General features: G+C 53.0%; 1 protein-coding gene across 2 annotated transcripts; it reads right to left on the reverse strand.

Moving 5' to 3' along the window:
• Positions 1-12429: 12429 nt before the first annotated feature.
• TAS1R2 (taste 1 receptor member 2) lies at positions 12430-27349 on the reverse strand. 2 transcript variants are annotated; one of them, XM_021093444.2, is made up of 6 exons: positions 27177-27349; positions 25059-25359; positions 19284-20057; positions 16516-16725; positions 13947-14070; positions 12430-13486 (listed from the first exon to the last, which is right to left on the reverse strand). In XM_021093444.2, the coding sequence occupies exons 1-6, from the start codon at positions 27347-27349 to the stop codon at positions 12558-12560; spliced, it is 2511 nt and encodes an 836-aa protein (XP_020949103.2). In that variant the 3' UTR covers positions 12430-12557.
• Positions 27350-27915: the final 566 nt, after the last annotated feature.

Consider the following 27915-nt stretch of genomic DNA (forward strand, 5'->3'; position numbering starts at 1 on the left):
GGTGAGACAGGGTGCGTAAAGGGCCTGGCACATTCATGACACACAATCATAGCAACAGCACCAGCCCCTCCCCCAACCTGCAGACTCTCTGGGTCACTCCCCACCGGGTCTGGGTCTCTGGGCACCAGGTCAGCCCCATTCTCCTAACAAAGTTAATTCATTTTTGCAGCCTGTCCATCTCTACCCTCCCTGTCCCTCAAGCCACTTATTATTCCTTCTGCTTCTCCTCTGTCAGCCCAGCCCAGAGGTTGCCAGGAGTTTGTGACTCCCACACCAGCACACATGCACAACCGAACACGTGTGCACAGATGTGTATAGGGGCGGCCGCAGACACACACGTCTCCCAGATACACAGATGAACAGTCATGCCCAGAAGGACAGGGCGCTGGAGGGCTTACACGCACACACAACACCCACTCACACACGTGCACACACAAATTTGTGCACCTATGCCCACATGCTACACCTCTCACACGGGCACACGCAGACCACAGACACAAGCATTTGTGCACCCACGCTGACACATAGGGACCCACGCACACGTCCCCTCCCATGAGCCCTCCTCCCCCTCACACACCCGCAGCCCGGCAACCCCCACCCCCTCTGTCATGTGAATACAGCCAGGCTGGGCGTTTGGCACTGGGCAGACAGATGTGAACAGCCTAGCATATCTCTGTGTGTCCTATTGTGCATGTGTATGAGTCTGCACGGCTGTGCCCCCAGGCCTCATCTCCAACCAGGGGCCCTTCCCCAGAGGCAAGTGAAGGGCCACAGAGGGTGTGCCCAAAAGTCTGGCCTCCCAGGAGAGGGGACCCCAGGCCCCACCAGCACTGCCAGGCCCTGGAACTGGGAACCCCTGAGACTCCAGGGGCGGCTGCTCCCGGCCCGCCCCTTGCCCAGGAACGGGGTCAACAGCACCACCTGCTGTCGACTTCTGGAACCGCCCGTCAGAGAGCTTGCCTGGCCCTCAGCTGGCTTTCCCAAAGTACCTGAGATCCTGAGGACAGCTGGGCCTGCAGGGACACTCCAGTCTCATGGTATAAAATGGGGATGGGGCTGCTGGTCAGAACCTCCTGCAAAGATTCGTACCCAAGTTGGGGCCCTGAGTGAGGAAGTCACGAGATCTACTGGTCACCCCAGGAAGAGGGGCATGGCAATCTCAAATAGTTCTCTCAAACTCTTGGGGTGCAGCAACAGGAGACACACAGGACAGGAGGCCCCACTGGACAGGTGATGTTTTCTCCCACAGGGATGTGCGCACCTGACACCCGGCAAAAGGGGCTGCAGAGGTTGGGAAGCCCAGGCAAGAATCTGCAAAGGGATGAGGGCTGTGAGGAAGGCTGGCCTCAGGCAGATGGCAAGACCCGTCTGCCGTTTTCTAGAGAAGCAGGTGGATGAGGAGGAGCTGAAAAGGAACACGGCTTTGTCTGCCAGACTCCATCCCCGCTCCACTCCAGCCAGAACCTGGGTGGATCCCCAAGTGACCCAGATCTGACAAAGAGTAAGATCTACTTATTGCTGGTATCAGAAAAGACAAGTGACCTTGGATTTGGGCTCCTAAATCAGGGACATAATGAAGGCATTCGGCTGGAAAGGAAAGAACCAGCGTTAACATCCTCATCACCAGCACCACCAGCACCACTACCACCAGCACCAAAACAGCCAACACCATCAGTACCCCAGCACCAACATCACCACCAGCAGCACCCATCACCACCACCGACACCATCACCACAACCACCATCACCAATACAACCAACACTGTTAGCATCCCAACACCAACATCACCACCACCAGCACCCATCACCACCAACAACACCATCAACACCACCACAAGCAGCACCACCATCACCACCAATATGACCTCCACCAGTGCAAACACCGCCACCATTGTCATGACTGCCACCATCATGACCATCACTACCATCCACACCTCTTCCACCAAGTTTTCCACCATCACTCCTGGGCCAGATCTAGGTTGGTTTACATTAGGAAGCAAAGCAGACCCCCTTACAGCTGACGCTGAACTCAAAAATCTTGCTGGAGAGACTGAGGCTGGGTCTCAGCCACGAAGGAAAGTCAAATGGCTCACGAAGTCATCAGAGAAGTAGAGCTAGGAGGACTAGATGGACCTATAGCAGTGAGCAGGGCTCCATCCAGGGCAGGGTAATTCTCAAGGCTGGCTGGGAGAAAGAGGAACTAGGGAGTCTGAGAGCAAGAAAGCAGGCTGACCATCATCCAGATGGAATGTCAGAGAGAGGAAGAAAGCACCTCCTACAGGAGCCCGATCATGAGGTGAAGGTCAGGAGGCAGCAGCTTCTCAGAGCTGGGGTCTATCGGACAGGTAAGCCTGCCCCAGGTGAAACAATACCAAGGTTGTAACCTATGGATTCTGTACATTGGCCATGACCTCCATCTTCATGACAACCAGCCTCACATATAATACCTTCATTATAGCTGACAACACACTCAGCTCCCCACAATTAGCCTCGCCATGATCCCACCATTCCTGAAGCAGGTTTCTACTGCCATCTGTAAGCCTTCTCCCCTACTGCCCTTACAGCAGAGCTCCCAAGCCTATTTGATGGGTGCTATTGCAGGTTGGGTTCTCCCAGAAGCAGACCCTGAGGTTAGTGGGCAGGTTTATTAGGGATTGCCCTTGGGGTTGACACCTGTGGAAAGGAAGCAAAAGAAGTGAGATGGGGCAGAGGGAAAAGCTGGATGCAAAGCCAGCTCAACAAAGGCTTTGGCTGATCCCCAAAAGACCTCTGAATGGCTCTCTGCAGCTGTCCTCTCTTACACCCAAGAGACTGGATTTGACATTCCTTAAGATTCTTGCAGGATCCAGTCATTGCCTGGAAGCTGCCCCACTGGAAGCGGGGGGGATAACCTTAGTAGGACAGCTGTCTCCTGCCAAGAGACATTTCTAGGGAGGCCTGAGGACTATCACCCAGCAGCCCTCTCAGCAGTAGGGTGGGAGGTCCTTCAGCCCTGAGGGGGACCTGGGTGATGCATTACACGTCCACCACAGATGCCACTTAATACCACAGTCTCACCCTCCCTTGTAGCTGTGTGTGGCCAGATGGCTAAATTCTGGCCAATGACATATAAGACAAAATTATGTCTCCCACCTTCTGGTTGTGTCTGAAAAGGAGTGGGCATGTACTCTCCTCCCCATTTTCCTTTTCACTAACTAGGATGCAGATGTGATGGTGGGAGCTGGAGCAGCCACATTGGGTCCAGATTTGGATGTACATGTAGAGTGTGGCAGAGTTGCCCACCAGTTCTCCGCTGCACACTTCCAGATTGTTACATGGCAGAGAAACAGCTTTCTGCCATGTAAAAATTTGGGGGGGGTCTCTTTGTTGTAGCTTATTCTCCTTTACCCTAGTTGACCAGCAACCACCTACATTACTATTCTGACAATGGTATGGTCATTGTGTCCACCATCATCAATACCAAGTTCAACTCCAGATTCAGTCCTGGTTCCACCACCCACTTGCTCTAAAACCTTGGACAAGTCACTATACCTTTCTAAACCTCAATTTCCTCTTCAGAAAATACATATTGTAATAAACAGTTTTGCATACATTGCAAGGGTATCATAAGGATGAAACAAAATGATGTATGGATGACAGGAGCCACATGAATTAACACACACAGTTTCCCCTCCTCCACCTCTCCCTACCAGCTCTGAATCCAGAGCTGTCTCCTTGGTGATGGCTATTGTTTGTACTGCTATTGTGGTACATGGCAACGCAGAATCTTTACGAAGCCCACTACGCTGCTATCCCCACCCTACCCCCTGGAAGCTTCACTTCCACTTTTATTTTAGCTTCAAAAGACCTGGATCCTAATCCCAACTCCATTCATTACCAAATGAGTGACAAAGGACTCCCCTGAGCCTCAGTTCTCTCATCTATATAAGGGGGATAATAACGACCCCCAAGTGGTGACTGTGAGGATGAAATGGGATGATGGGTGTAAAATGCCATGCATAGCAGCTGGGTCACAGAAAACACTCGTAAACAGCACGTCTTGTCACTGTTATGGCTGCAATTTACCTTCATCAAACACCTTCAGTTCACAACACAATAAAGCCATGAGCCAGATCCTCCATGGGAAGGGGAGACACCCCCACTCATGGAGGCTCATGACACATTCCGGGAATCTGCCCTGGCACCATGTCCGGCAGGAGCCCCAGGCCTGGGAGCTGGGACCAGGTAGGACCAGCACGGTCCAGAACTTATGGGTGGGCAAACCTGCCCCTCCCCAGGAGCCTGTGATTCCGGGCCACAGGGAATGAACTCATGGCTACATTTCGGAGCTCCTCGCAAAGGCAAGTCTTGAAGGTCTCTGGTTGGGACAGTCCAGTTCATGGAGCAAAGCAAAGTCAAGAGGGTGACCCTTCAAATCAGACCTCACCTTTGCTGATAGCTCAGCTCCAAGGCTAAGCACTGCACTGGGTGTTACCAGGCTCAGTCAGTCCTCTTCAGGGAGTTCCCTTGGTGGCTCAGTGGTGAACAAACCGGATTAGTATCCATGAGAATGCAGGTTCGATCCCTGGCCTCACTCAGTGGGTTAAGGATCTGACATTGCTGTGAGCTGTGGTGTAGGTCGAAGACGCAGCTTGGATCTGGCGTTGCTATGGCTGTGGCATAGGCCGGCAGCTGCAGCTCTGATTGGACCCTTAGCCTGGGAACCTCCACATGCCGCAGATGTAGCCCTAAAAAAATTTTAAAAAGCAAAACAAAAACAAAAACAAATCCTCTTTAGGCCTGTACTTCCACCCAGGAGCTGGGAAGTCCTCCTGGCTGTCACCTGACTGTCACCCTCAGCATTCCTTTCAAATACTGACTTTCACCTTTTGTGAATTTATTGGGTCAAGGTTTTCCCTATAGCAGAAGGGATCGGGAGGGATCTGACAGACTGGGTGAGGATATCAAGGTGAGGGGAGGGGTTCTCTGGCGACCTAGTGGTTAAAGGATTTGGCATTGTCCCTGCTGTGGTGGAGGTTTGATCCCTGGCCCGGGAACTTCCACAGGCCTCGGGTGTGCCCCCCCACCAAAAAAAAAAGGAAGCAGGGGCACATTTACAACAAAGTTTGAAAAACTCACACTTGGCCGAAGTCTGAACTGAACTGAGACCAAAATATCTGAGTAATGACATCCCCACCACCACTTGCCAGTGGCCCCTGCGTTAACTGCCGTCACGACAGTGGTCCATCACCTTGCCCATCCTCACCTTTACAGCCCTGCCCCCCAGGAGGATTTATCTCCCCACCCATCAACATCAGGCAAGGGCATGTGACTTGCTTTGACCAATGAAATGTGAGCACAAGAAACATGTGCAACTCCAAGCAGAAGGAAGCCTCAGAAGCTTTTTGCCATCCTTCTGTTCCCTCTGCTAGGAGAGTAGCATGTTTCAATGCCAGCCTGCGCTTTCAGCCTGAATCCCAGAAAGAAGACACATGGAAGAGAGCTGGGGCCAGTTGCCTCATAATGCAAGAAAGAAATCTTTGCTTCAGGGTTCCCACTGTGGCTCAGCAGGTTAAGAACTCATTGAGTATCCATGAGGGTACGGGGTCGATCCCTGGCCTCACTCAATGGGTTAAGGATTCGGTGCCACTGGAAGATACAGTGTAGGTCCCAGATGCACCTCAGATCCCAAGTTGCTGTAGCTATGGCACAGGCCAGCTGCTGCAGCTCCAATTCGACCTCTAGCCTGGGAAATTCCACATGCTGCACATGCAGCCCTAAAAATAAAAAAAGAAAGAAAAGAAATATTTGCTTCTGTAAATCACTGTTTGTCACAGCAGCATAACCTTGCAAATGCTGACTAATACAACAGCTGGCATTTACACAGCATTTCTCATGGGCCGAGTGCCATCCTAATACTTTACCTGTGTTATCTAATTTGACCCTCACAGCAACCTTGATAAGGTGATTTCTGTTATTAACTCCGTTTTACTGATGGTGGTCGTGAGCTATGACAGGTTTAATTATCGTGTCCAAGTTAGTGACAAGCCAAGCTGGGATCTAAACCAAATCCATCCACCTTAAATGAGGCAGGATAGCTTTTCCCCATTTTGCAGATGGGGAAGCTGAGTGCAGAGGTAATACCACTTGCCCCCCAGTCACACAGCTAGACCCAGACCCTTTATGTCGTGTGACCCACAGCAGGTCACACAGGTAGTGACAACCAAGGCCTTCCTTCTTTGAATCCGTAGCTTTCCGCTGTGTCTTGCCCGGCCAGGACCCACTGGCTCTCAGATGTCCCCAGCCACAGCCAGCATCAGGACGCCACCCTCGGAGAGCCCTTCCCTCCTCCTGGAAGTTCAAGCTTAAGTTTCGGGATCCCGGGCGCCCCTCCTCGGCGCAGGGGCAGAGGCGCAGCCGCCTCTGCCTGGGCTCTTCAAAGCCTTTTGACACTTGTTAATATCCTGCCGCTTCCGTGCATGAGGGTCTGGTTTGCATTAACACCCCAGGCCCCGAGGTGGTCAACACAGGGCTTGGGCTCCATCCAAAAAGTGTCAGCCCCTGCTGAGGCCGTTCTAACTACTTATCTAACGTGGAACATCGAATGGTTTGATCTGCCAATTAGGCTCACCCAGAGCTGCTAACTGGAAGCAGATGGGCCGATACGTTATCGGAGAGAAAAGCCCGAACTCCCATCTTCCTGGCAGCGGGGGAGGTGGTGCCCAGCCCTTCTCCCCTGGCCCACCTGGGACCGCCCCCTCCACCCCCGACGGTGGTGGCAGGTCTGAACACCTCCTGGGGGGGTCTCATGGGGGAGGTTTGAGGCCCAAGGAGAACCCGGCTCACTTCCTCTTCCCAGAGCGATGGAGGAAAGGCTGGCTTCCAGTCACGCAGTGAGGCAGGTGCGAATCCACCAGAGTGGTCCTGGGTTCCCACAATGTCACCGTTTCTGCCTGGTCCCTGCATCTAGCACTCCTGGGCCAGCCCGGGAGACCCAAATAAAGCAGGTCAGCACTGGCCTCTAGACTGGGCCCCAGGCCTGCCCCGAAGCAAGGGGGTGGTGTGACGGGCCTCTGGGGCCCTCCTGACTCCTAGCTGGCCTGAACCCATCCACCTGTGGGGCAGCTTTCCCAGCCATCAGCCCCCCCAAACCAGGAGCTTCTCACGCCAGGGCCTCTCTCTCATCCAGGCCTAGTGATGCTGCCCCAAGTCCATGGCCGCTGCTGGACCACGCTGTGCCCTCACTCACCTGGACCTGGTGCCCAAGGGGACCCCCTCCTCTCTTCAGAAACCCTGCATGTTTTCCTCTTAGGACAAATCATCGTAGCCAACACCTGCCAAGAACTCGCTCTGCGCTAGGCACCCTGCTGAGTGCTTCACAGGGGCCACTCTGCCAGCCTCACCACAGCCCGCACAGACGGCACGGTGCCCATCGCCCCACTTCATGGAAGAGGACACTGCAGCACAGGGTCTGAGCACACTGTCCCAGGCCCGGCGGCTGGACAGGTGCCCTTGCTCTGTGTCTCTGTCTCGCAGTCCTTCTCTCTTTCTCTCATTTCTGTCTGTCTTTCTCTGCCTCTCTGTCTCTCTATTTCTGTCTCTCTGTCTCTATTTTTCTCTCTCTGTCTCTCTCTCTGTCTCTGTGTCCCTCTCTTTTTCCTCTCTCTCTCTGTCTCTCTCTCTTTTCCTCTCGCCTACATTCTCTCCCTCCCTCTCTCTCATCCCCTGTGTCCCTCTATCTCACCCCCGCCCCCCTCCTCCCTGCCCTCCTCCCCGCCCCCACCTCATCCACCCTCGCTCTGCAGTTCAGCTCCACATCCCTTCCTGTTATGTAGACACAGGTCCTCCTGCTCAGGCCTCTGCCGGGCACACCCTCCAAGCCCACCTCGCTCACCGACACCAGCACACTCCTCAGGCCTTGGCTGATGTCACCTCCTTGGGGTATTGTCCTCAGTCTCCCAAGGCGAGGTGCCCACGCTGAGCGACCCCACACCTAGAGCCCACCCTCACACAGTGTCACACGGTGTCCTGGGTCCCTCCCCCACTAGATAGAACACCTGTGCGAGGATTGATATCTGGGGCAGCCTCACCTCGGGAACACATAGGGCCTGACCCTAGGGGTCCTTTATAAGCATTTGTTGGGTGAATAAATGAATGAATGAGCAAGACGGGGTGCAAGAGAGAACGAGCCTCACTTGTCGACCTGAACTGCTCGGCTCCACCCGCCTCACTTCCGCACCTGCCCCTGGTTCTCCCTTCTGACCTCACAACCCATGGTGGTTCTGTTTCAGGCATTCACTTCGTCGCTCACCCAGCATTTCCTGGGCACCTGCTCTGTGCCAGGCACTTGCCTAGATGCTTGAGATGCATCCGTAAACAAAACAGACCAAACTCCCCACCCTCGTACAGTGTAGCGTCGTTGAGAAGAAACGTAATAAACAAGACAAAGAAGTAAGATGGAGAATGCGTTAGACAGCGGTTGGGAGTTTCCGTTGGAGCTCAGCAGGTTAAGGATCCAGTGTTATCTCTGTGAGAATGCAGGTTCAATCTCTGGCCTTGCTCAGTGGGTTAAGGATCCGGCGTTGCCATAACCTGCAGTGCAGGTCACAGATGCAGCTCAGATCTGTCATTGTGTGGCTGTGGCATAGGCCTCAGCTGCAGCTCCAAATCAACCCCAGCCCAGGAACGTCCATACGCCGCAGGTGCAGCTGTAAAAAGACCAAAAAAATAAAGACAATGGTCAATATTAAAGAAAAAAAGTTGAACAGGAAGAGAAAATACATGAGGGAACAAGCCATGTGACTCCTGGGAAGAGCATTTTGAAAAGAGGGAACAGCCAGTGCAAAGGCCCTGAGGCAGAAATGACAGTTTTGGGGGATGGAGAGGAGAACAGGGTGGCTGCAGAGGAGTGTAGGGAGAGAGAAGGATCTAAAAAGAGGTGGGAGAGGTGCAAGGGGTGGGAGGGCTGTGGGTCTGACGCAAACGTAAGGACTGAGGTTCTTCCTCTGAGAGAGATGGGGAGAAGCCATAGGGACAAGGGCAGAAGTAATTAGGGGGCTGGCGAAAGAACCTTGGTTTGAAATGGGATATATTTTGAAGGTAGAGCCAAGAGTTTTGCTGACAGGTAGGATGTAGGACGAGAGATAAAAATAAGTCTAAGAGCTGGCATTGTCCTCAAGGAGCCTCCCATCCCTGGAGGTGAACAAGAAAGAACTTGGATCTCAGCTCAGGGTGGCTAAAGAAAGGACAGTGGAGCCGGTTCCTCGGAGGTCGGTGGGATTCCGGGATTCTCTCTCTAATGGTGGGCTGTGAGGCAGAACCAGGAAAATGAGGTCATTATCTCCTTTAAAAAATGTTTAAACCAAGGCGTCAGAAGCAGGCAAGAAAAGAGAATTAAGAGCTTAAAACTCCCTGAGCCTCTGACAAGCTGGTCCCGAGGGCGAGGGCGACAGGACACCAGCACATCCAGGAACAGACTGTGCGGAGCTGCTCCCCAGAAGTTCAAGGCCAGACGGGGTCTCAGCCGAGGCTCTGGGCTCCCCTGGGAAGCCAGCGGAGGGGACAGAGAAGAGACGGTCACACCAACAGCGCAGCCTTGGGGTCTTTCCCCAGCAGTCCCCAGCCCATAAGGCCAGGCCAGTGCCCAAGACTGTGGGGAGAGGAGGGAGCCAGAGAGGAGGCTGGTTACAGAGGTGAGGGACAGCGAGGAATAGAGCCTCCGGTGACCCCAGGGGAGGGGCAAACCAGCCTGTGCAGGGGATGCTGGCGGTGGCCACCAGGAAAGACAAGGTCCCGATACCTCGGTCAGTGTCCCTGCTCCCAGCCTAGCCCCAGCTATCCTTCCAAGTCCGGTTCTCACCACCAGGCCACCCTCAGCCACCTGCTCCCACTGGCCTCCCTCTGCACTGCCTGTGCTCTGGTGCCCTCCCCGTTCCTCCCGCCACCCCCAACACTCAAACATCCTGCCTCCCAAACTTCTCTGTCCTTCAAGGCTCTTTTCAAATGCCAGCTTCCCCCAAAGTCTTCCCTCATCTCTGCATCCACCAGCCATCTTCTGAAAATCTGATGCTTCATGGTGCCCTGGTGGGGACAATGAGTCCTCCCCCTGCAACACACACTGTGACTGTGGTTCCCTCGCACCAGCTTTCCAGGCAGGGCCATCTGGGTCTCACTCCACAGAAGGTCATGGTTCTGGGGGTGAGCTGTGCGGGGCTGGGGATGTGTCATAATCCCTCTGAGTCTCTTTTTTTCCCACCTGCAAAATAAGGGCCCTAACTGTGCCCAAATAACGGAGTCCAATACGTAAGGAATAGATGGATAGAGTCGTAGACTTCTTAGAAAGGGTACTGAATGTTCGCTGAGGTCCTCAACGATTGTTAAGTACAGTTATTGTGTCTTTCTGAATATCTCTCCAGACTAGCACCCAAGCTTATGAAGGAAGAACTGAATTAATGATGTGATGGTTGGAGTTCCTGCTGTGGTGCAGTGGGTTAAGAATCTGACCGCAGCAGCAGTGGGTTAAGAATCTGACCGCAGCAGGAGTTCCTACTGTGGCTCAGCGGTAAAAAATCCGACTAGTGTCCACGAGGATGTAGGTTCAATCCCTGGCCTCACTCATGGGATTAAGGATCTGGCATTGCCGTGGCTATGGTGTAGATTGGCAGCTATAGCTCCAACTCAACCCATAGCCTGGGAACCTCCATATGCCACAGGTGCAGCCCTAAAAAGCAAAGCAAAATAAAAGAATCTGACGGCAGTGCCTTGGATCTCAGTGTGAGTTCAATCTCCAGTCCAGGGCAGTGGGTTAAGGATCTGGTGTTGCTGCAGCTCAGATTCAATCCCTGGCTCAGGAACTTCTATATGTCATGGGTGTAGCCGTAACATTTTTTAAAATGATGCAGTGGTTTGGAGAACAGGTGGTGGAGGACATGATGGAAGAAGCTGTTTGTCAATAATCAGGGAGCCCCTGCTCTGTACCAGGCTCCAAAGAGAGTCTGGGAAGAGAAAGAGGGACAGTCCCCACCATTAGGGATAAGTAGCCCCAAAATATGAGCTGTGGCCTCAAATCCCAGACGATTCCAGATCCTGCCCCCCGCCGCCTTGAAGAGCGAAAGAGGTAAATTCAGGACGTGGAGGACCTGGTCCAGTCCTCCCAGCAGCAGAGATGCTTAAGAAAGTTCCTGCCAGGGTTGGTGCTGGCCAAGCTCTCAGTCACTCCCAGGGGAGTTCTGAGAAGCCACCCTGTCACTGTAGTAACTGAATCTTCAGGGCGCCTGTCCCTCTGCCTGAGTGTGCCAGGTTCTGACGCTCCCTCTCCCTCTTTCCAGCTGGGTGCCCCTGAGCCGGTCATTCAGCCTCTCTGGGCAGCAATTTGGAGGCCTCAGCACTGATGCTCTGGCTCCCCAGTGAGCACCAAAGGCCAGGTTTGATCCCCGGACAGGAAGGTCAGGGCCCTTCTGCTGCTGGAGGCCACCACCGGGGGTGGTTGACATGGGCACCATCATACCCAGCAGGGCGGGCTCTCTCAGGTTTGGCAGTGCTACAGTGGCAGTGCCATGGCAGACGGTGATTCCATAGCACCCCTGAGGTTCAAACACCCCCACAACAACACTCAGAACTTGCTGGTAGAATCTAGTTTCCCATAAAACCCAGTACTGTGAACAGGAGTATAGACCGTGGACATTGGGGTACAGAAAGGAAACACAACCTTATTTTGTCCCTGATGGTTCCAGGATGTGTGGATGTGCAGTGGTTGGCATTTACTGAGTACCTACTGTATGCACTCTACACCCATTATCTCTGATCCTTTGATGTTCCCATTTTAGAGACAGGGATGTGGAGGTTCAGGGGCAGGAAAGAATCGGCCCCAAATACACTGCTCGGAAGGGGCAATACTGAGATGGAACCAAAGTCGCCCATGCCACATCTTCATTCTCAGGGGACCTCTGGGAATCAAGAAGAAAACCCATTCGTTTCACCCAAGTGAACTTTATTCATGAGCCCTTATGCACTCAGCCATACTCGGAGACAGCAGAGAAGCTGGAGGTTCGTGCTCTGGGGAAATCTGGGGGGGCGAGCCTCGGACACATGGGCCACTAGTGAATGAGGCTGAGCAGCATTATTTGAGCTCACATCTTCCCATGCCAACCCCAGCCCCGTCCACCCGCATAGCATCCCTTCACCCTGAACAGAAGCGCAGGAGCCAGAACCTGCAGGTACCCATGGTGACCACCAGATGGCGGCTGTAGGCTGCCAAGCTGGACTCTTGTCCTTGGAGGCCCATGGGCCACTTTGGGTTGTTTTTCTAGCATGCGGCGTCTGGCCAGCTAAATAGCTTGAGGGAAAGGAATAAAAGGCAGACGTTTTTAGGCATTCATCACTAGGTTGGGTAAAGACAGCCAAGGATGCAGAGAACCTCAGAGCGACACCAATCAGAGAGCAGGGCGAGGTGGTAATAGCAGTGGCTTCCCTGCATCCATCTGGAGTTGGACCAGCAAGCCCCACTCACCCTCACCCCCCACCCTGGCTTCCATCTCCCAAAGCTGAGGCCCTCGTCCCAGTGGGCAGCTGATAGGAGGGCTAGTCCCTCCTCATGGTGTAGCCCTGGATCACGCTGTTGAAGTAAGCTTGTGTGTTGCGCTCCGGGTAGAAAAGAATCATGTAGCACTTGGGGCCGAAGTAGCCCAGGCTGATGCCCATGAGGTTGAGCACCGTGACCAAGAGGTCCAGGATGGTAACCAGCACCCCCTCGTAGACCGACATGAAGGTGCAGAGGAAGACGGAGGAGGTGAAGTAGAAGGTCATGCAGAAGGTGATGAACTTGGCCTCGTTGTAGTTGGTGGGCAGCTCCTTGCCGACGTAGGCAAAGCCAAAGCCCAGCACAGAGAGGAACAGGTCCAGGCTGGTGTTGATCAGCAGTCCCCGGTGGTAGTTGGGGCTGCAGGACAGGATCATGATGCTGGGGTCATCAGGGTCGGCGCGGGCGGTGGGGTTGGGGGTGGTGGCCAGGATGCCGCTCCCCACAATGACCACCTTGAGCACCGTGATGGATGCCACGAAGACGTAAGGCCCGTGGTAGCGGACCCAGTAGCGGTAGGCGCTCGGGAGGCGGCTGGCCATCTTGAAGATGCAGACAATCTGGAAAGAGCGCACCGTGATACAGGAGATGCAGATGGTGAAGCAGATGGTGAAGAAGGCCTGGCGGCAGAGGCACGTGGAGACGGTGGGCAGCCCTACATACACGGGGGTCACCGTGTAGGCCATCAGCAGCGGCATCAGCATCAGGAAGCACATGGGCCCCCCCGCCGAGCGAACTATGGGCGTCTGCAAGTGTCTCCAGAAGACGATGGCGACGGCCAGGGTGCTGAGGAAGCCCAGGGCAGCCAGCATGGCCACGACGATGGTGGGCGCCTCACGCCATTCGAGGAAGGCCAGGCGCCGCTTGAAGCAGGAGGTGTCATTCTTGTGGGACCACTGGTAACTCAGGCAGGGCTGGCATTCATATTCGTCTGCAAGAGCCCACAGCAAGTCCCGTCCGCCAAAGCCACCTTGTCAGCCTCCTCCAGGCCTCCTCTGGGCCAGGTCCCAGCGGGAGGGAGAGCTAAGGGCAACCCCTACCGTCATAGCCAGCGCTCACGAAGTCCCTGCCACCCACCGGCTCTTCAGATCCTCACAGCAACCCCATCTCCCAGATGAGGAAACTGAGGCTCACTCAGCCAGGAAAAGTCACCAGGCCAGGAAGTGACCGAGGCCGGATCTGAATGGAGGTTTCCTTGACTCAGAGCCCTAACAACTATAATTCCTTCCTCCCAAGCCCTCACCTGCTGGTGGGAAAGACATGGTCCCTGGCCTTTGGACACTTACGTCCCCTGGGGAAGACCCCAGAGATGCTGCCCAAGGTGAAGGGCACAGGAGACGCTCCCAGGGCAGGGCAGGGGCAGGGCAAGCATGTGGGTCTGTGAATTGTACCTGCAGTTTGGTTGAGGAAGGTGCCAGGGAGACAGTCAATGCACTCAAAGCAGCAGGGGTGGGTGCCCACTGGCTTCTTCTTTTGCCCAGGCTGGCAGTCTTTGGAACATGTAGACACAGGGACCTGGAGGGAGGAGGGCAAAAGACCCTGAGTCCTCATTCCCACACTCTGGGGGCCTCCCTTCCCTCCCCAGCTCATCCCAGCAGGATGCTCGGGGGAGGGAAACTGGCCCCTCTCTAGGAGGGAGCGTGGTGCTGGGATGGTCCCTAGAACTGGACTCAGGACTTCCTGTCATGGCTCAGCAGTAACGAACCCGCCTAGTAACCATGAGGATGCAGGTGCGATCTCTGGCCTCGATCAGTGGGTTAAGGATCCGGCGTTGCCATGAACTGCCGTGTAGGTCACAGACGTGACTTGGATCTAGAGTTGCTGTGGCTGCCGTGTGCAGCTCCGATGTGCCCCCTAGCCTAGGAACGTCCATATGCCGTGGGTGCGGCCCTAAAAATAAATAAATAATAAGAATGAAAATGAAAATGAAAAAAAAAGACTTGAATACACATTTCTCCCAAGAAGATACACAAATGGTTAATAAGATCATAAGAAGATGCCCAATATCAGACATGATTAGGAAAGAACACATCTCAACCCCAATGAGAGACCACTTCACTCGCATTTGGATGGCGACTATCAAACAGCCAGAAAATAACAGGTGTTGGTGAGGATATCGAGAAAGTGCAACAGCAGACTTTGGTGTGCTGCTGGGAATGTAAACTGGTACAGCCACCGTAGAAACATGGCAGTTCCTCAAAAAGCTAAAAATAGAATTACTATATAATCCAGTGATTACATTTCTGGATATACCCTCAAAGAAACGTAAGCAGAGTCTTGAAGAGATATTTGTACGTTCTTGTTCATAGCAGTATTAATTCGCAATAGCTAAAATGTGGAAACAAACCAAGGGTTCATTTATGGATGAATGGAGAAGCAAAATGTGAGATATACATGCAATGGAATATTATTCGGTCTTAAAAAGGAAGGAGGAGGAGTTCCCGTCGTGGCGCAGTGGTTAACGAATCCGACTAGGAACCATGAGGTTGCGGGTTCGGTCCCTGCCCTTGCTCAGTGGGTTAACAATCCGGCGTTGCCGTGAGCTGTGGTGTAGGTTGCAGACGCGGCTCGGATCCCGAGTTGCTGTGGCTCTGGCGTAGGCCGGTGGCTACAGCTCCGATTCAACCCCTAGCCTGGGAACCTCCATATGCCGCAGGAGCGGCCCAAGAAATAGCAACAACAACAACAACAACAACAAAAGACAAAAAAAAAAAAAAAAAGGAAGGAGGAGCTCCCATCGTGGTGCAGTGTTAGCGAACCCGACTAGCATCCATGAAGATGCCAGTTCGATCCCTGGCCTCGCTCAGTGGGTTAAGGATCCGGCATTGCTGTGAGCTGTGGTGTAGGTGGCAGATGTGGCTCAGATCCCACGATGCTGTGACTGTGGTGTAGGCTGACAGCTATAGCTCCAATTCGACCCCTAGCCAGGGAACTTCTATATGCCACAGATGAGGCTCTAAAAAGCAAAAAGAAAAAGAAAAAAAAGAAAGATGTCAATTCACTCACATTCACTACTTGCAGCAGAGTTAAGTTTACTCTTCTAGTCTCTGTCATGACACAAACCACATGGAACTTGATCATTCTCGCATATGTGGGTCCAGAGTTCCCTGGTGGCTCAGCAGGTTAAGGATCCAACCTTGTTACTGCAGCAGCTCTGGTCGCTGCTGTGGCTCAGGTTCGATCCCTGGCCCAGAAACTTCTGAATGCTGCAGCCCCAAGCAAGAAAAAAAAAAAAAAAAAAAAAAAAGATAGACTACGTGAGTTCAACAACCACAGTGTGGAAAAAGGATTGGCCACAATCACCATTCTTCCCAAGGACCCATTGTCAAACTGGAGCTTCTTGCCCCCCCCATCTTACAAATCTGCTAGAATAGAGGTTCTGGTCTCCAAAGGGGGAAACTCCCATCAGCAGACATGACAGGGTTCTGTGGTTACCACCTGGTCATTGAGGGGGTCTCAGGCCAGCGAACAAGAAGGTCAAGAAAGGAGTTCCCGTCGTGGAGCAGTGGTTAACAAATCCGACTAGGAACCATGAGGTTGCGGGTTCGATCCCTGCCCCTGCTCAGTGGGTTAACGATCCGGCGTTGCTGTGAGCTGTGGTGTAGGTTGCAGACTCGACTCAGATCCCGCGTTGCTGTGGCTCTGGTGTAGGCCGGCGGCTACAGCTCCGATTAGACCCCTAGCCTGGGAACCTCCATATGCCGCAGGAGTGGCCCAAGAAATAGCAAAAAAGACCGGGGGGAAAAAAAAAAAAAAGGTCAAGAAAGGAAAGGTGAGTGCCATGGACTAGCGGGAGCTGGGGGGGCCGTCTGCCATCCTGGGGGATGAACGGTTCTCCATCAGGGACCCCAGGAAGCACCCCCACAAACAGAGACCCGGCTGGCGCCCCATCAGGAATCCCGGATCAAAGGGCCCTTGCCACCCAGCATGAGCCCTGACTGCCGGCCTCAGAGAGCTGACCGTGTTGTTGGGGGTGTGCCAGGAGATGTCTCGGATGCACTTCAGCTTCCGCTTCAATGGGTAGTAGGAGGCGACACTCCGGAAAGGGTTCTGCTTCAGGTCCCACAGCCACTGGATGACCTCCAGTTGTATGGACATGTCCCCCTGCTGGTTGAAGGAGATCTGGTGACCCAGAAGGGTGAAGTTGACCTTCCGAATCTCTGGAAGCAGCTGGAGGGGGCAGAGGGAAGGGAAGTGGAGCTGGCATCAGAGCATGGTCCTGAGAGACAGGCTACTAGCCTATGGGCCTTGATTACCATGTCTGTAAAATGGGGCCAAACTTTGAAAATGTATCAGTTTGGAGGCAGTGGCCGAAAGCTCTGGCTTTAGAGCCAGAGAGATGTGGGTTTAGGCATCCGCACTACCCCCTGCTGGGAGGCCTTGGACCTGTCACCTAACCTCTATAAACCCCAGATTCCTCTTTTGCAAGTTGGGAGCAACAGAAGCCTGATCTTCTGGGCTCTGATGCAGTAAAGGAGTCCATCTATGTCAGCGGCTCAGCACAGTGCCTGGTAAACAGCCAGCACTCACCTCCCACTGAAGCATCCTTCTGGGACTCAATCCCTGGGGCCCTGTTCCATCCCACACTTTAGAGCCAACTCTCTTTTTTTTACTCTCTTCCCACCTCATTCCCTATCATTCTGACTATATGGAAGCCGGTGTGAACTAGAACATGCTTTGGACTGGACGTCATTTGGCCTGAATTCCAGTCCTAGCTCTGTCCTCGATGTGCTGTGTGACTTTGGGCTAGTCACTGAACCTCTCTGGGCTGATCCACAAAGGGCTTCCAGCTTAGAGATCCCATCAGTCAGGCTCCTAGAGCATGCCTCCATAAATGAGAGCATCTATTGAACTCCACCTTGGGGGCTCACCTCACCTCAAGAACTAACAGATGAATAGCCAAGAGAGCTGATCCCCAGCCTTCTCCCTGCCCTGCCAGGAGAGGGAGGTCCTGGTTCTAGAAGCCTTTTGGATATGCACAGCTTGGTGGGTCTGAGACCAATGGTCCTGGGAGCTGAGAGGAGGGAGCCTCCACCCCAGAGGTTGCCTGAGGATAGGGATCAGGATGGTGGTGCCCCCTGGCGAGCTGGTGCTGGGGTCTACGTGACCCCCCTGCAGTCACCTGGCCAAACTGGGCTGAGCAACCTGGGATTCCAGGGGTTCAAGGTATGGAGCCAGAATTTTCCCTACGACTCTCCTGAGGGAGTGTGGCCTATAACTGGTAGGTGTCTGGACCTCTCCCGGCTCCCTTTACGGATCTGAGCCTTGGCTCCCCTTCCTCATGTAGCCCCACCCCCACCTCCAGCAGTGGCTCTGTCCCCAAGCCCCATCCTCCTCTCTCAGGCCAGACCCTGGGGTCAGAAATGGAGGCAGAGATGCTCAGCCTCCACTCTGCACCAGGAATGCGCATACATCACAGTCCATCCTCGCAGCAACTCAGCAGCATACGTGTTATTCCTTCTATTTAATAGATGAGAACACTGAGGCTCAGAGAGATTAAATAACTGGCCCAAAGTTGCACAGCTAATGGTGGCAGAACTCAAACCCATGTCTGTCTGATTCCAAAGCTCTGCTCCGTTCACCACCACCTGCCTCCTAAGAGGTGGGCTGTATGGGAGATGCCTAAAGGAGGCAAGGGGAGGATAAAGACAGGATACTGAGCCATAGATGGGGCAGCTGCCTCCAAACTCTGAAAAAAAAACAGTGAACTGTTTAAGCAGAGCTGCCTGGCAGCAGGTAGAAAATGTACATCTCTGTCGTATGTCCCCTCTGCTCCTCCAAATCATCAGTAAAGTCTTCTCCACCTTCCAAAGGCTTCATGGTAGAGTGTGTGTGTGTGTGTGTGTGTGTGTGTGTGTGTGTGTGTAAACCAGGAAATGCAGGAGTTCCCTAGTGGCCTAATGGTTAAGGATCTGGTGTTGTCACTGCTATAACTCAGGTCACTGCTGTGGCTCAGGTTCGATCCTTGGCCCAGGAACTTCCACATGATGGTGAGACAAACAAACAAACAAACAACAACAAAAACAAAAACAACAGGAAAACGCAGATTCAAATTTCAGGTCTGAGTTAAAGTGATGCAGAACTGGGGCAGGGAGGAGATCCATAAATCTGAGAGCTGATGGGAGCACACAGGCCCATCCCAGGGCCTCCATGCTGAGAACTGGGACTCCCACTGCCTGCGGGGCCTCTTTCCAGGGAATTTCAGCCAAACTTCCGAGGACAGGCGTCTTGAATGCTGATGATTAAACTGTTTATTTATTTACTTTTTGTTTTAGGGCCACAACCACAGCATAAGAAAGTTCCCAGGCTAGGCGTCGAATCTGAGCTACAGCGGCGGGCCTACGCCACAGCCACAGCAACAGGATTGGAACCCAATCTTCAACCTACAACATAGCTCATGGCAATGCCTGGATCCTTAACTCACTGATCCAGGCCGGGGTTCCAATCCACATCCTCATGGATCCCAGTTGGGTTCAATTGGCTGAGCCATGACAGGAACTCCCTAAACTAATTTTTTTTAAAGGAATTTTGTTTGGTCACCGGGAGGGATTCCTATGTGTCTGGAGGCAGGGCATGTCCCATGGCCTCCCCAACCTGTTGGCCCAAAACCCACCAAAGGAAGGGGAGGCTAGAGTAAAGGGCTTGGGCCGTCTCCATGGCAACCACAGACTCCGCGCCTGCGCCTGCGCCTGCTCGGAGGGGCCATGTTTCCATGCGCGGGGCCTCACCTGCCAAGGGTACACCACCTCCTTGCGGCAGCTGATCTGGTTGCAACCCAGGAGGTTGTGGAGCGCGTGGGCCACCGCGTAGACCGCGGAGTACACGCTGAAGACCGTGCGCTCACCCGAGAGCGTGAGCATGGTGTTGAAGGACTCGGTGGTGTTCATGCAGGAGTCACATTCCTGGTTGCAGGTGGCCCCCTGGCTGCTCCTGTTGAGCGCGGGCCGCACACCCTGAGAGCGGCGCACGCGGAACTCGCTGAAGCCCGGGACAGACACAGCCTGGGTGGCGATGCCGAGGAAGGTGCCCGTGCGCTGCAGCTCGGTGACATTGTGCAGGACGAGGTCGATGGCCCAGGACTCGGACGCGATCCACACGGCGCCAGTGAAGTTCTGGCGCAGCACCTCGCGGAAGAAGTTGTATAGGGACAGGTCTGGGGAGAACACGACCACCACGCGCGCGGTGCTCCGCCGCAGCTTGCCCACGACGGCCTCCAGGTGCTCGCGCTCCAGCTGCGTCATATTCCGGTTGGGCTGCGTCATGGGCAGGGTCTCCTGGAAGGCGATGCAGATGTCATGGTGCGCCAGGCGTTGGCTGAGCAGCCGGCTGTTGTCGCGGCCGTAATCGTCGTTGCTCATCAGCACGATGATCCAGTTCCAGCGGAAGTACAGCATTAGCTGCACCATGGCCTCGATCTGGTGATCTGCACCTGGCACCGTGCGCAGCACCCCTGGGAAATGCAGCTTGTTGCTGAGGTCCTCACTGATGGCACTGTAGCTGATCTGCCAGAGGGGAGGGGCCATGGACATTAGCAAGAGTCTCAGCGCCCTCCCCCCTACTCAGGGCAGTTCCACTTGCTCTCCTCACCCCGGTGGCATCTGGGGAGCCCATAGTGCCAGTGGTTTGTGGTCATCACCATGATGACAATGAATTAGAACCTGCTATGTGCTGGACCCCGAACTAGGGGGTTACGCTGTCATCATCATGGTCACTGTGGTCTCTCTATGTCTCTTTTTTTTCTTTTTACAGCTGCGCCCACAGCATATGGAAGCTCCTGGGGATAGGGGCGGAATCGGAACTGAAGCTGAGGCCCAGACCACAGCCATAGCAACACCAGATCCCAGGCGCATTTGCGAGCTCTGCTGCAGCTTGCAGCAACGCCAGATCCTTAACCCACTGAGCGACGCCAGGGATTAAACCTGCATCCTCACGGAGACGACGCCAGGTTCTTAACCCACTGAGCCACAATGGGAACTCCCGATGGTCATTATGGTAGTAACATTTCGCAAGAATCTATCACGTGCCAGGCCCTCGGTTAGGCGCTTTACATTAGCATCGTCAGGATTCTCCTTATTGTAACACGTACCAAGCACCTACTGTGCGCCAAGCCGAAGGCTAGGTGATGTCCATCATTATCATTCTCATGATCTAGTAGCACTGATTGGGTGCCTCCTGCGTATCCCTGCGCAGGGTCCTTTCCTTCTCACCATCATCCTCACATTAGTCACATTTCCTGCCTCAGCCTCTGGGATGGCACCGTCTCTGTTTCCTTCCCCACCCGCTGGTTGCTCCATCTCCTTCCCTCTTCTCTGATCTCTTGACCTTGGAGCACCCTGGGGCTCAGCCTTCAGGCCTTGTTTCTTCTCTATCTGCTCTCCCCCTCCCTTGGTGATCCCATTCAGGATCCTGGCTTTTTTTTTTTTTTTTTTTTTTTTTGGGCTACACCCTTGGCATATGGAAGTTCCCAGGCTAGGGGTCCAATTGGAGCTATAGTTGCCAGCCTACACCACAGCCATGCAAGATCTGAGCCACATCTGCGAACCTGCATCACAGTTCACAGCAACGCTAAACCCACTGAGCGGAGGCCAGGGATCAAAGCTGCAACTTCATTGTTCCTAGTTGGATTCGTTTCCACTGCACCACAAAGGGAACTCCCAAGCTCCTGGCTTTATTTATTTATTTATTTATTTATTTATTTTGTCTTTTGTCTTTTTAGGGCAGCACCCACAGCATATGGAGGTTCCCAATCAGAGCTATAGCTGCCGGCCTACACCAGAGCCACAGCAATGCCAGATCCAAGCCATGTGTGGGACCTACACCACAGCTCGTGGCAATGCCGGATCCTCAACCCACTGAGCGAGACCAGGGATTGAACCTGCAACCTCATGGTTCCTAGTCAGATTCATTTCCACTGTGCCATGACGGGAACTCCCAGGCTCCTGATTTAAATTCCACTTCCTGCCAACAATCCCAGGAGCCCTGGCCTGGACCTCTCTGTTAAACTTCTGACTCCTATTTGCAACTGCCTACCCGACATCTCTAACTTAACGCAGGCAAAACTGAACTCCTGTCTCCCCTGAACCTGCTTCACCCACAATCTCCTCCATCTTCATTGATAGTGACTCTGTCCTTCCAGTTGCTCAGGCCAAAAACTGTAGGCCTCCTTGGTTCATCTCCCCCAAATGTGCCACACTCAATCCATTAGCAAATCCCATTGGATCTACCTTCAAAATGTGTCTCTCCCGTGTCTATACCACCTGCCCAAGCCATCCTAGTCCAGCCACCATTATTCCCGTTGTAAGTTGCCACCATATCCTCTTCCCCTCCCTTCTACAATCTGTACTTAAGGGGGCCTCCAGGGCGACCCTGCTCACGTACACCAGTCACATCACTTCTCTGCTTAAAACACCCCAACGGAAAAGGGAACCCTCTTACACTATTGGTGGGAATGTGAATCAGTGCAGCCACGATGAAGAACCCTATGAAAGTTCCTCAAAAAACCGAAAGTAGAGTTGCCATGTGATCCGGCAATCTCACTGCTGGACAAAATATACCCAGACAAAACTATAATTCAAAAAGAAATATGCACCCCTGTGTTCATAGCAGCATTATGCACAATAGCTAAGACGTGGAAACCACCTAAATGTCCACTGACAGAGGAATGGATAAAGAAGACGTGGTACTATATACAATAGAATACCACTCAGCCCTAAAAAAGGAATGAAATAATGCCATTTGCTGCAACATAGATGGACCTAGAGATGATCATACTGAGTGAAGTAAGTCAGAAAGAGAAAGAAAAATACTCTATGATATCATTTCTGGGTGAAATCTAAAATATAACACAAAGGAACATATCTACAAACAGAAACAGATGCATAGTCATAGAGAACAGACCTGTGGTTGCCAAGGAGGAGGGGGAGAGGGGAGGGATGGATTGAGAGTTTAGGATTAGCAGATGCAAACTATTATATATAGAATGGATAGGAAATGAATCTGACTAGTATCCATGAGGACGCAGGTTTGGTCCCTGGCCTCACTTGGTGGGTTAAGGACCTGGCATTGCCGTGAGCTGTGGTATAGGTCACAGAGGCAGCTTGGATCTGGCGTTGCTGTGGCTGTGGTGTAGGACAGTGGCTACAGCTCCAAATCTACCCCTAGCCTGGGAACCTCCATATGTCACAGGTGCGGCCCTAAAAAAAAAAAAGAATGGATAAATGGATAGATCCTATTGTACAGCATAGGAAACTATACTCAATATCCTGTGATAAATCATCATGGAAGAGAATATGAAAAAGAATATACACATATATGTGTATAACTGGATCACTTTGCTGTACAGCAGAAATCAACACAACATTGTAAATCAACTGTACTTCAATAACATAAAATCTTTTTTTTTTTTTTTGTCTTTTTGCCTTTTCTAGGGCCGCTTCTGAGGCATATGGAGGTTCCCAGGCTAGGGGTCTAATCGGAGCTGTAGCCATGGGTCTACACCAGAGCCACAGCAATGCAGGATCCGAGCTGTGTCTGCAGACTACACCACAGCTCACAGCAACGCCGGATCCTTAACCCACTGAGCAAGGCTAGGGATTGAACCCGCAACCTCATGGTTCCTAGTCGGATTCATTAACCACTGCGCCACGATGGGAACTCTCAATAACATAAAATCTTAAAAAGCCCTCCCACAGCTGCTAATATCACGCAGGAAAAGTCAGAGTCCGTCAGTGGTCCTTAAGGGGCTCCATCATTGGCGCCAGCCCTCACCACTCTGATTTCATGTGCTCCTTCTCTCCCACTAGTCCCGATTCCGCTCAACCAGTTCCACCAACAGTCAGGCACCTCCCGGCCTCGGCATTTGCTGATGCCTCGTCCTGCATCCTCCTCTCCTAGATGCCCACAGAGCTCCCTCCCTCCTGCACCCTCCTCAAGTCTCTGTCCCATCTCCCGGTACCCACTCCTCCTGCCCCATGGGCTCCACTTCCCTGCACCTGCTGGGCTTTCCTCCATCACCTTCTTTCTCTCATTCATTCTATATCACATACTTTTTTACATGGATCATCTGTCTGGCCTCACTAGAAGATAGGCTATATGAGGGCAGATTTCTGTTTTACCTGCTGAATCCTCCGCACCAACAACTGTGCCTGACATAGTTGGTGCTCAATAAATGTTTGTTAAAGGAATGAAAGAATGAGCTCAGTCCTGGACTAGACACTTCACAGAAGAATATTAACACTTAGGGAGTTCTCTAGTAGCACAGGGTTAAGGATCTGGCATTGTTACTGCAGTGGCTTGAGTTACTGCTGTGGCTCAGGTTCAATCCCTGGCCTGGGAAATTCCACATGTCACTGGCTCGGGCACAAAAAAACATATATATGTGTGTGTGTATATATATATAATGTACACATACATTTATTGAGCACCTATTACAAGTTAGATCCTTGGTGCCTGATATAATAAATAACAGCAAAATTTACAGTATTTGTAATTACCTGTAGTTACAAAGACTAGTGCACCAGGTCTTGTGCTAGCTGCTCTTTAATGAACAGATGTTTATGTTCGTTCCAGCCTATCCCCTTTCAATCATGATGATGATAATAGAATAGCAGCAGAGGAGTTCCTGTCATGGCGCAGTGATTAACGAATCTGACTAGAAACCATGAGGTTGTGGGTTCGGTCCCTGGCCTCGCTCAGTGGGTTAAGGATCCGGTGTTGCCGTGAGCTTGGTGTAGGTCACAGACGCGGCTCAGATCCGGCGTTGCTGTGGCTCTGGCGTAGGCTGGCGGCTACAGCTCCCATTCGACCCCTAGCCCGGGAACCTCCACATGCTGTGGGAGCGGCCCTAGAAAAGGCAAAAAAAGAAAAAAAATAAAAGAAATAAAATATTTCCTTAGAAAGAAAGAAAGAAAGAAAGAAAGAAAGAAAGAAAGAAAGAAAGAAAGAAAGAAAGAAAGAAAGAAAGAAAGAAAGAAAGAAAAGCATCTTGAAAAAAAAAAGAATAGCAGTAGAAATACTATAGCACTTTTTTGAGGACTAGCTGTGAGGCAGATGCTGTGCTAGGCAACTATACAGGATAATACTGAGTGCTTTCTGTGTTTTCATTCTCACGCAAGATACATTCCCAGAACAGTGACATTACTGACTAGCTACTTTGCGCTACAAACTCTTACGTTGATTGAACACTTTAATCTTCAGGCAGTTCAAGGATGGACCTCTTATCATTCCATTTTAGAGATGGGAAAACCGAGGCTCAGGAGAGTGAAGAGATGGGCTCGAGGTCTCGCCATGGCAAGATGCACACCCAAGTCTGCCTCCAAAGCCTGAGCACGTAACCGATAGGTTGGCTGGCTTGGCAGGACGAGGGTGGATGCTCTGACCTTGCTTCAGCTCCTCCATCCACCCCACTCCAGGACTGGTGGATGTGGTGAGCCCTCTGGACGAGCACTTGGCTGCCCCCCTCCCCAGCTCCTTTTCCCAGGGCCCCAGGGTGGAGGGATGCTCACCTGGGGAAGGAGGAAGAGGGAGAGGAAGTGGGCCACGGTCATGGTGGCCTCGGAGTTGTCAGGACCAATGACGGCCACCACGCGGGGCAGGTAGTGGCTGTAGTCGTCCTGGATGGGCAAGAAGTAGTCGTCCTGTGACAGGAAGTAGAGCACAGGCTGGACGTTGTTGGACATGTAGCAGGTGTCCACCATCTCGTAGCCCAGCAGCACGCCCGGCAGCAGGCGGCTGTCATTGTTGATCTCCTCCACCGCAAAGCGCATGGCCTGCATGAGGTTGTAGCCCAGCATCTTCGTCTCGTACCTGGTGGGGCCACAGGGGCAGGGCGGGGGGAGAGCGGAGGTGGAGTGAGCACCGGGTCCAGAGTGCGGAGGGGCAGTGAGGCGGGAAGACAGCTTGTCCCTCCAGCCTGCGATAGCAAAGCCAAGGCTTCACCCAAGAACCACTCCAGAAGCTTCTGGCATCTTTACCACATCGTTTTCACACCATCACAGCTCTAAGATCACCATCATGCCCATGGCCACCTCTGGTGCTCCGATCTCCGTGACCGCCATCTGTCACTACCACTGCCACCAGGGGTTCCATCCCTATGATCTGTCGCCATCCCATCTGTCACCCCTATCATCACGCCCATCACCCTATAGGTGTCCACCAGTGTGACCCCATAACCTCCATCACCACTCCTGCCACTGTGACTATCAGCGCCTGCTGTTCCTATGCCTGATGGCACCACCAAGGCCATCGCAGTCACCCCACATCTGTGGCCATCGTCATCAATACCACTACCATCATCAGCACCCTCGTCACCACACCACCATCCCTGCTGTCACCACCACCACCATTACCGATATCACTACCACCACCATCACTACCAGCACCACTAGCACCACCACCACCATCATGACTATCACCGCTGTCACCACCACCATTACCAATATCACTACCACCACCACCTCCACCTCCACTATCACCACCATCACTACCAGCACCAGCACCACCAGCACCACCACCATCACGACTATCACCACCGTCACCACCACCATTACCAATATCACTACCACCACCATCACTATTATCACCACCAGCACCACCACCATTACCAATTTTACTACCACCACCATCACTACCAGCACCAGCACCACTAGCACCACTACCACCACCTCCACTATCACCACAGTCAGTACATATCACCACCATTCCCAATAGCACTACCACCTCCACCTTCACCGTCACTACCATTACCACCAGCACTACCTCCGTCACTATCACATGACCACCAACATCATCACCATCTTCACTGTCATCAGTATGACTGCTATCAACACGAGCAGCATCACCACGATCACTCTATCACCATCACGTCACTGGACTCTCCACCATCATCACAAGCATCAAAATATCCAACGTCATGCTTAGCACCATCCCTGGCACCATCGCCCTCTCCATTCTCAGGCCAGCATGTAATCTTCCCCAACATCATATAAATGGTGTGTTTCTCAGAGTCAGACTTTAATCACCTTTGCACTCTTCCTCCTCTCTCCCTCTTTCCCAGATTTTTATAATCCCAGGCTGGCTCCAGCATCCTGGCCTCCAGGCTTGCACGCAGGTGGCCCACTCTATCTCTGAAAGATGCTCACAAGGAAGAGGGTACAGGAGGAAACCCCTCCCGTCCTAAAAACACCCCTGCTCACCCAACCACAGCCCTGGGAAAATGCAAACCCTCCTTCCAGTCTGAGAACCTGCTACAGAAAAATCACAGACTGTCCCTCAAAGGAATTACACCTGAGCCCTGGCATGGACCCATTGGGAGGGCAAGTGGGGGTGGTTTTGATGTTCTCTAAGACCCCTCTAGGCTCAGACATCTTATGACTCTTTATTAAGAGATGTGACATTGGAAAAACCGGGTCTCAGAGTTTCAGAACGCAATTGTAAGAGTTTGATAACACGGACTCTGTGGGGTCTCCCTGGGAGCCAGTGGGGCACATCCAGGATGGGGGTTTGGTGAATGAGGAGAGGCTTTCTGACCCTTTGGTCCTGACCTGGGCTCCCCGGGACCACAGGACCAGCCCGCCTCCCACCCCACCTCCACCGCCACTTCCAGCCTCACACTGGAGACTCACTCCTTGCACTTGGGCACCTGCAGGAAGTTGAGATGGACGATGCCCTTCATGTTGGCATGGAGGGTGAAGAGGCCACCCAGGAGGTAATCCCCAGGCAGGTAGAACTCCGAGTTCTCAGCAAGGGCCCGCAGCAGGAAGAGCAGGGAGCAGATCACCCTGCCCTGGGGTCCCATGGCTGGCAAGTGGGGGTCCCAGAGATGACTCTGCCTTCCCGGAGGGTTGGCAACCTAAGGCCAGGGGATTTGCACATATATTTACATACCGGTCCTGTCGCTGTCCACAGGGCGGAAAAGCACCTGGGGAGGTAGAGAGGTTTGAGGGCTCTGGGGGAAGGGGAGGAGGCTGGAATTAGGAGGATCCCTTCGGCAGGGACGGCAGGACCTGGGTGGTCTGGCAGAACCTCATTTGGCCATAGCGAGAGTAGCCCTGCTAACGTAGAGAATGGCTCACAGCTTCTGCCACTTGGATGAGGTCAGGTCACATCCTCTTGAGGTTTCAAACACTTGGGCATAAAGGACATAGGTACCCCCATGGGGGGGATAGACGTGGGGGGCAAATGGAGCCCACATCTCAGAGCCTGACCCAGCTGGGTCTGGCACGTGGCAATGTCCTTGGCCCCTGACCTGCAGCAGATGTTCCAAATCAGCAGCCACCGATCCTAAGAACCAGGCAACGCGCTGCGTGCGTGTCATTCACCGTCTCATTTAGAACTTGTGATCACTGGGACTATCACTAACCC

This window comes from Sus scrofa, chromosome 6, assembly GCF_054392235.1.
Source record: "Sus scrofa isolate SSC_HxYL_T2T_F1_AM1 chromosome 6, Sscrofa_HxYL_maternal_Yorkshire_Landrace_v2.0, whole genome shotgun sequence".
Lineage (NCBI taxonomy): Eukaryota > Metazoa > Chordata > Mammalia > Artiodactyla > Suidae > Sus > Sus scrofa.

Coding starts and splice junctions, on each gene's coding strand:
- TAS1R2 (XM_021093444.2), bottom strand. CDS start 27,349: ATGGGACCCCAGGGCAGGGTGATCTGCTCCCTGCTCTTCCTGCTGCGG. Junction 16,726..19,283: donor AGGTGGTGTACCCTTGGCAG/GTGAGGCCCCGC, acceptor TGCCCCCTCCAG/CTGCTTCCAGAGATTCGGAA. Junction 13,487..13,946: donor CTTCCTCAACCAAACTGCAG/GTACAATTCACA, acceptor GGGCTCTTGCAG/ACGAATATGAATGCCAGCCC.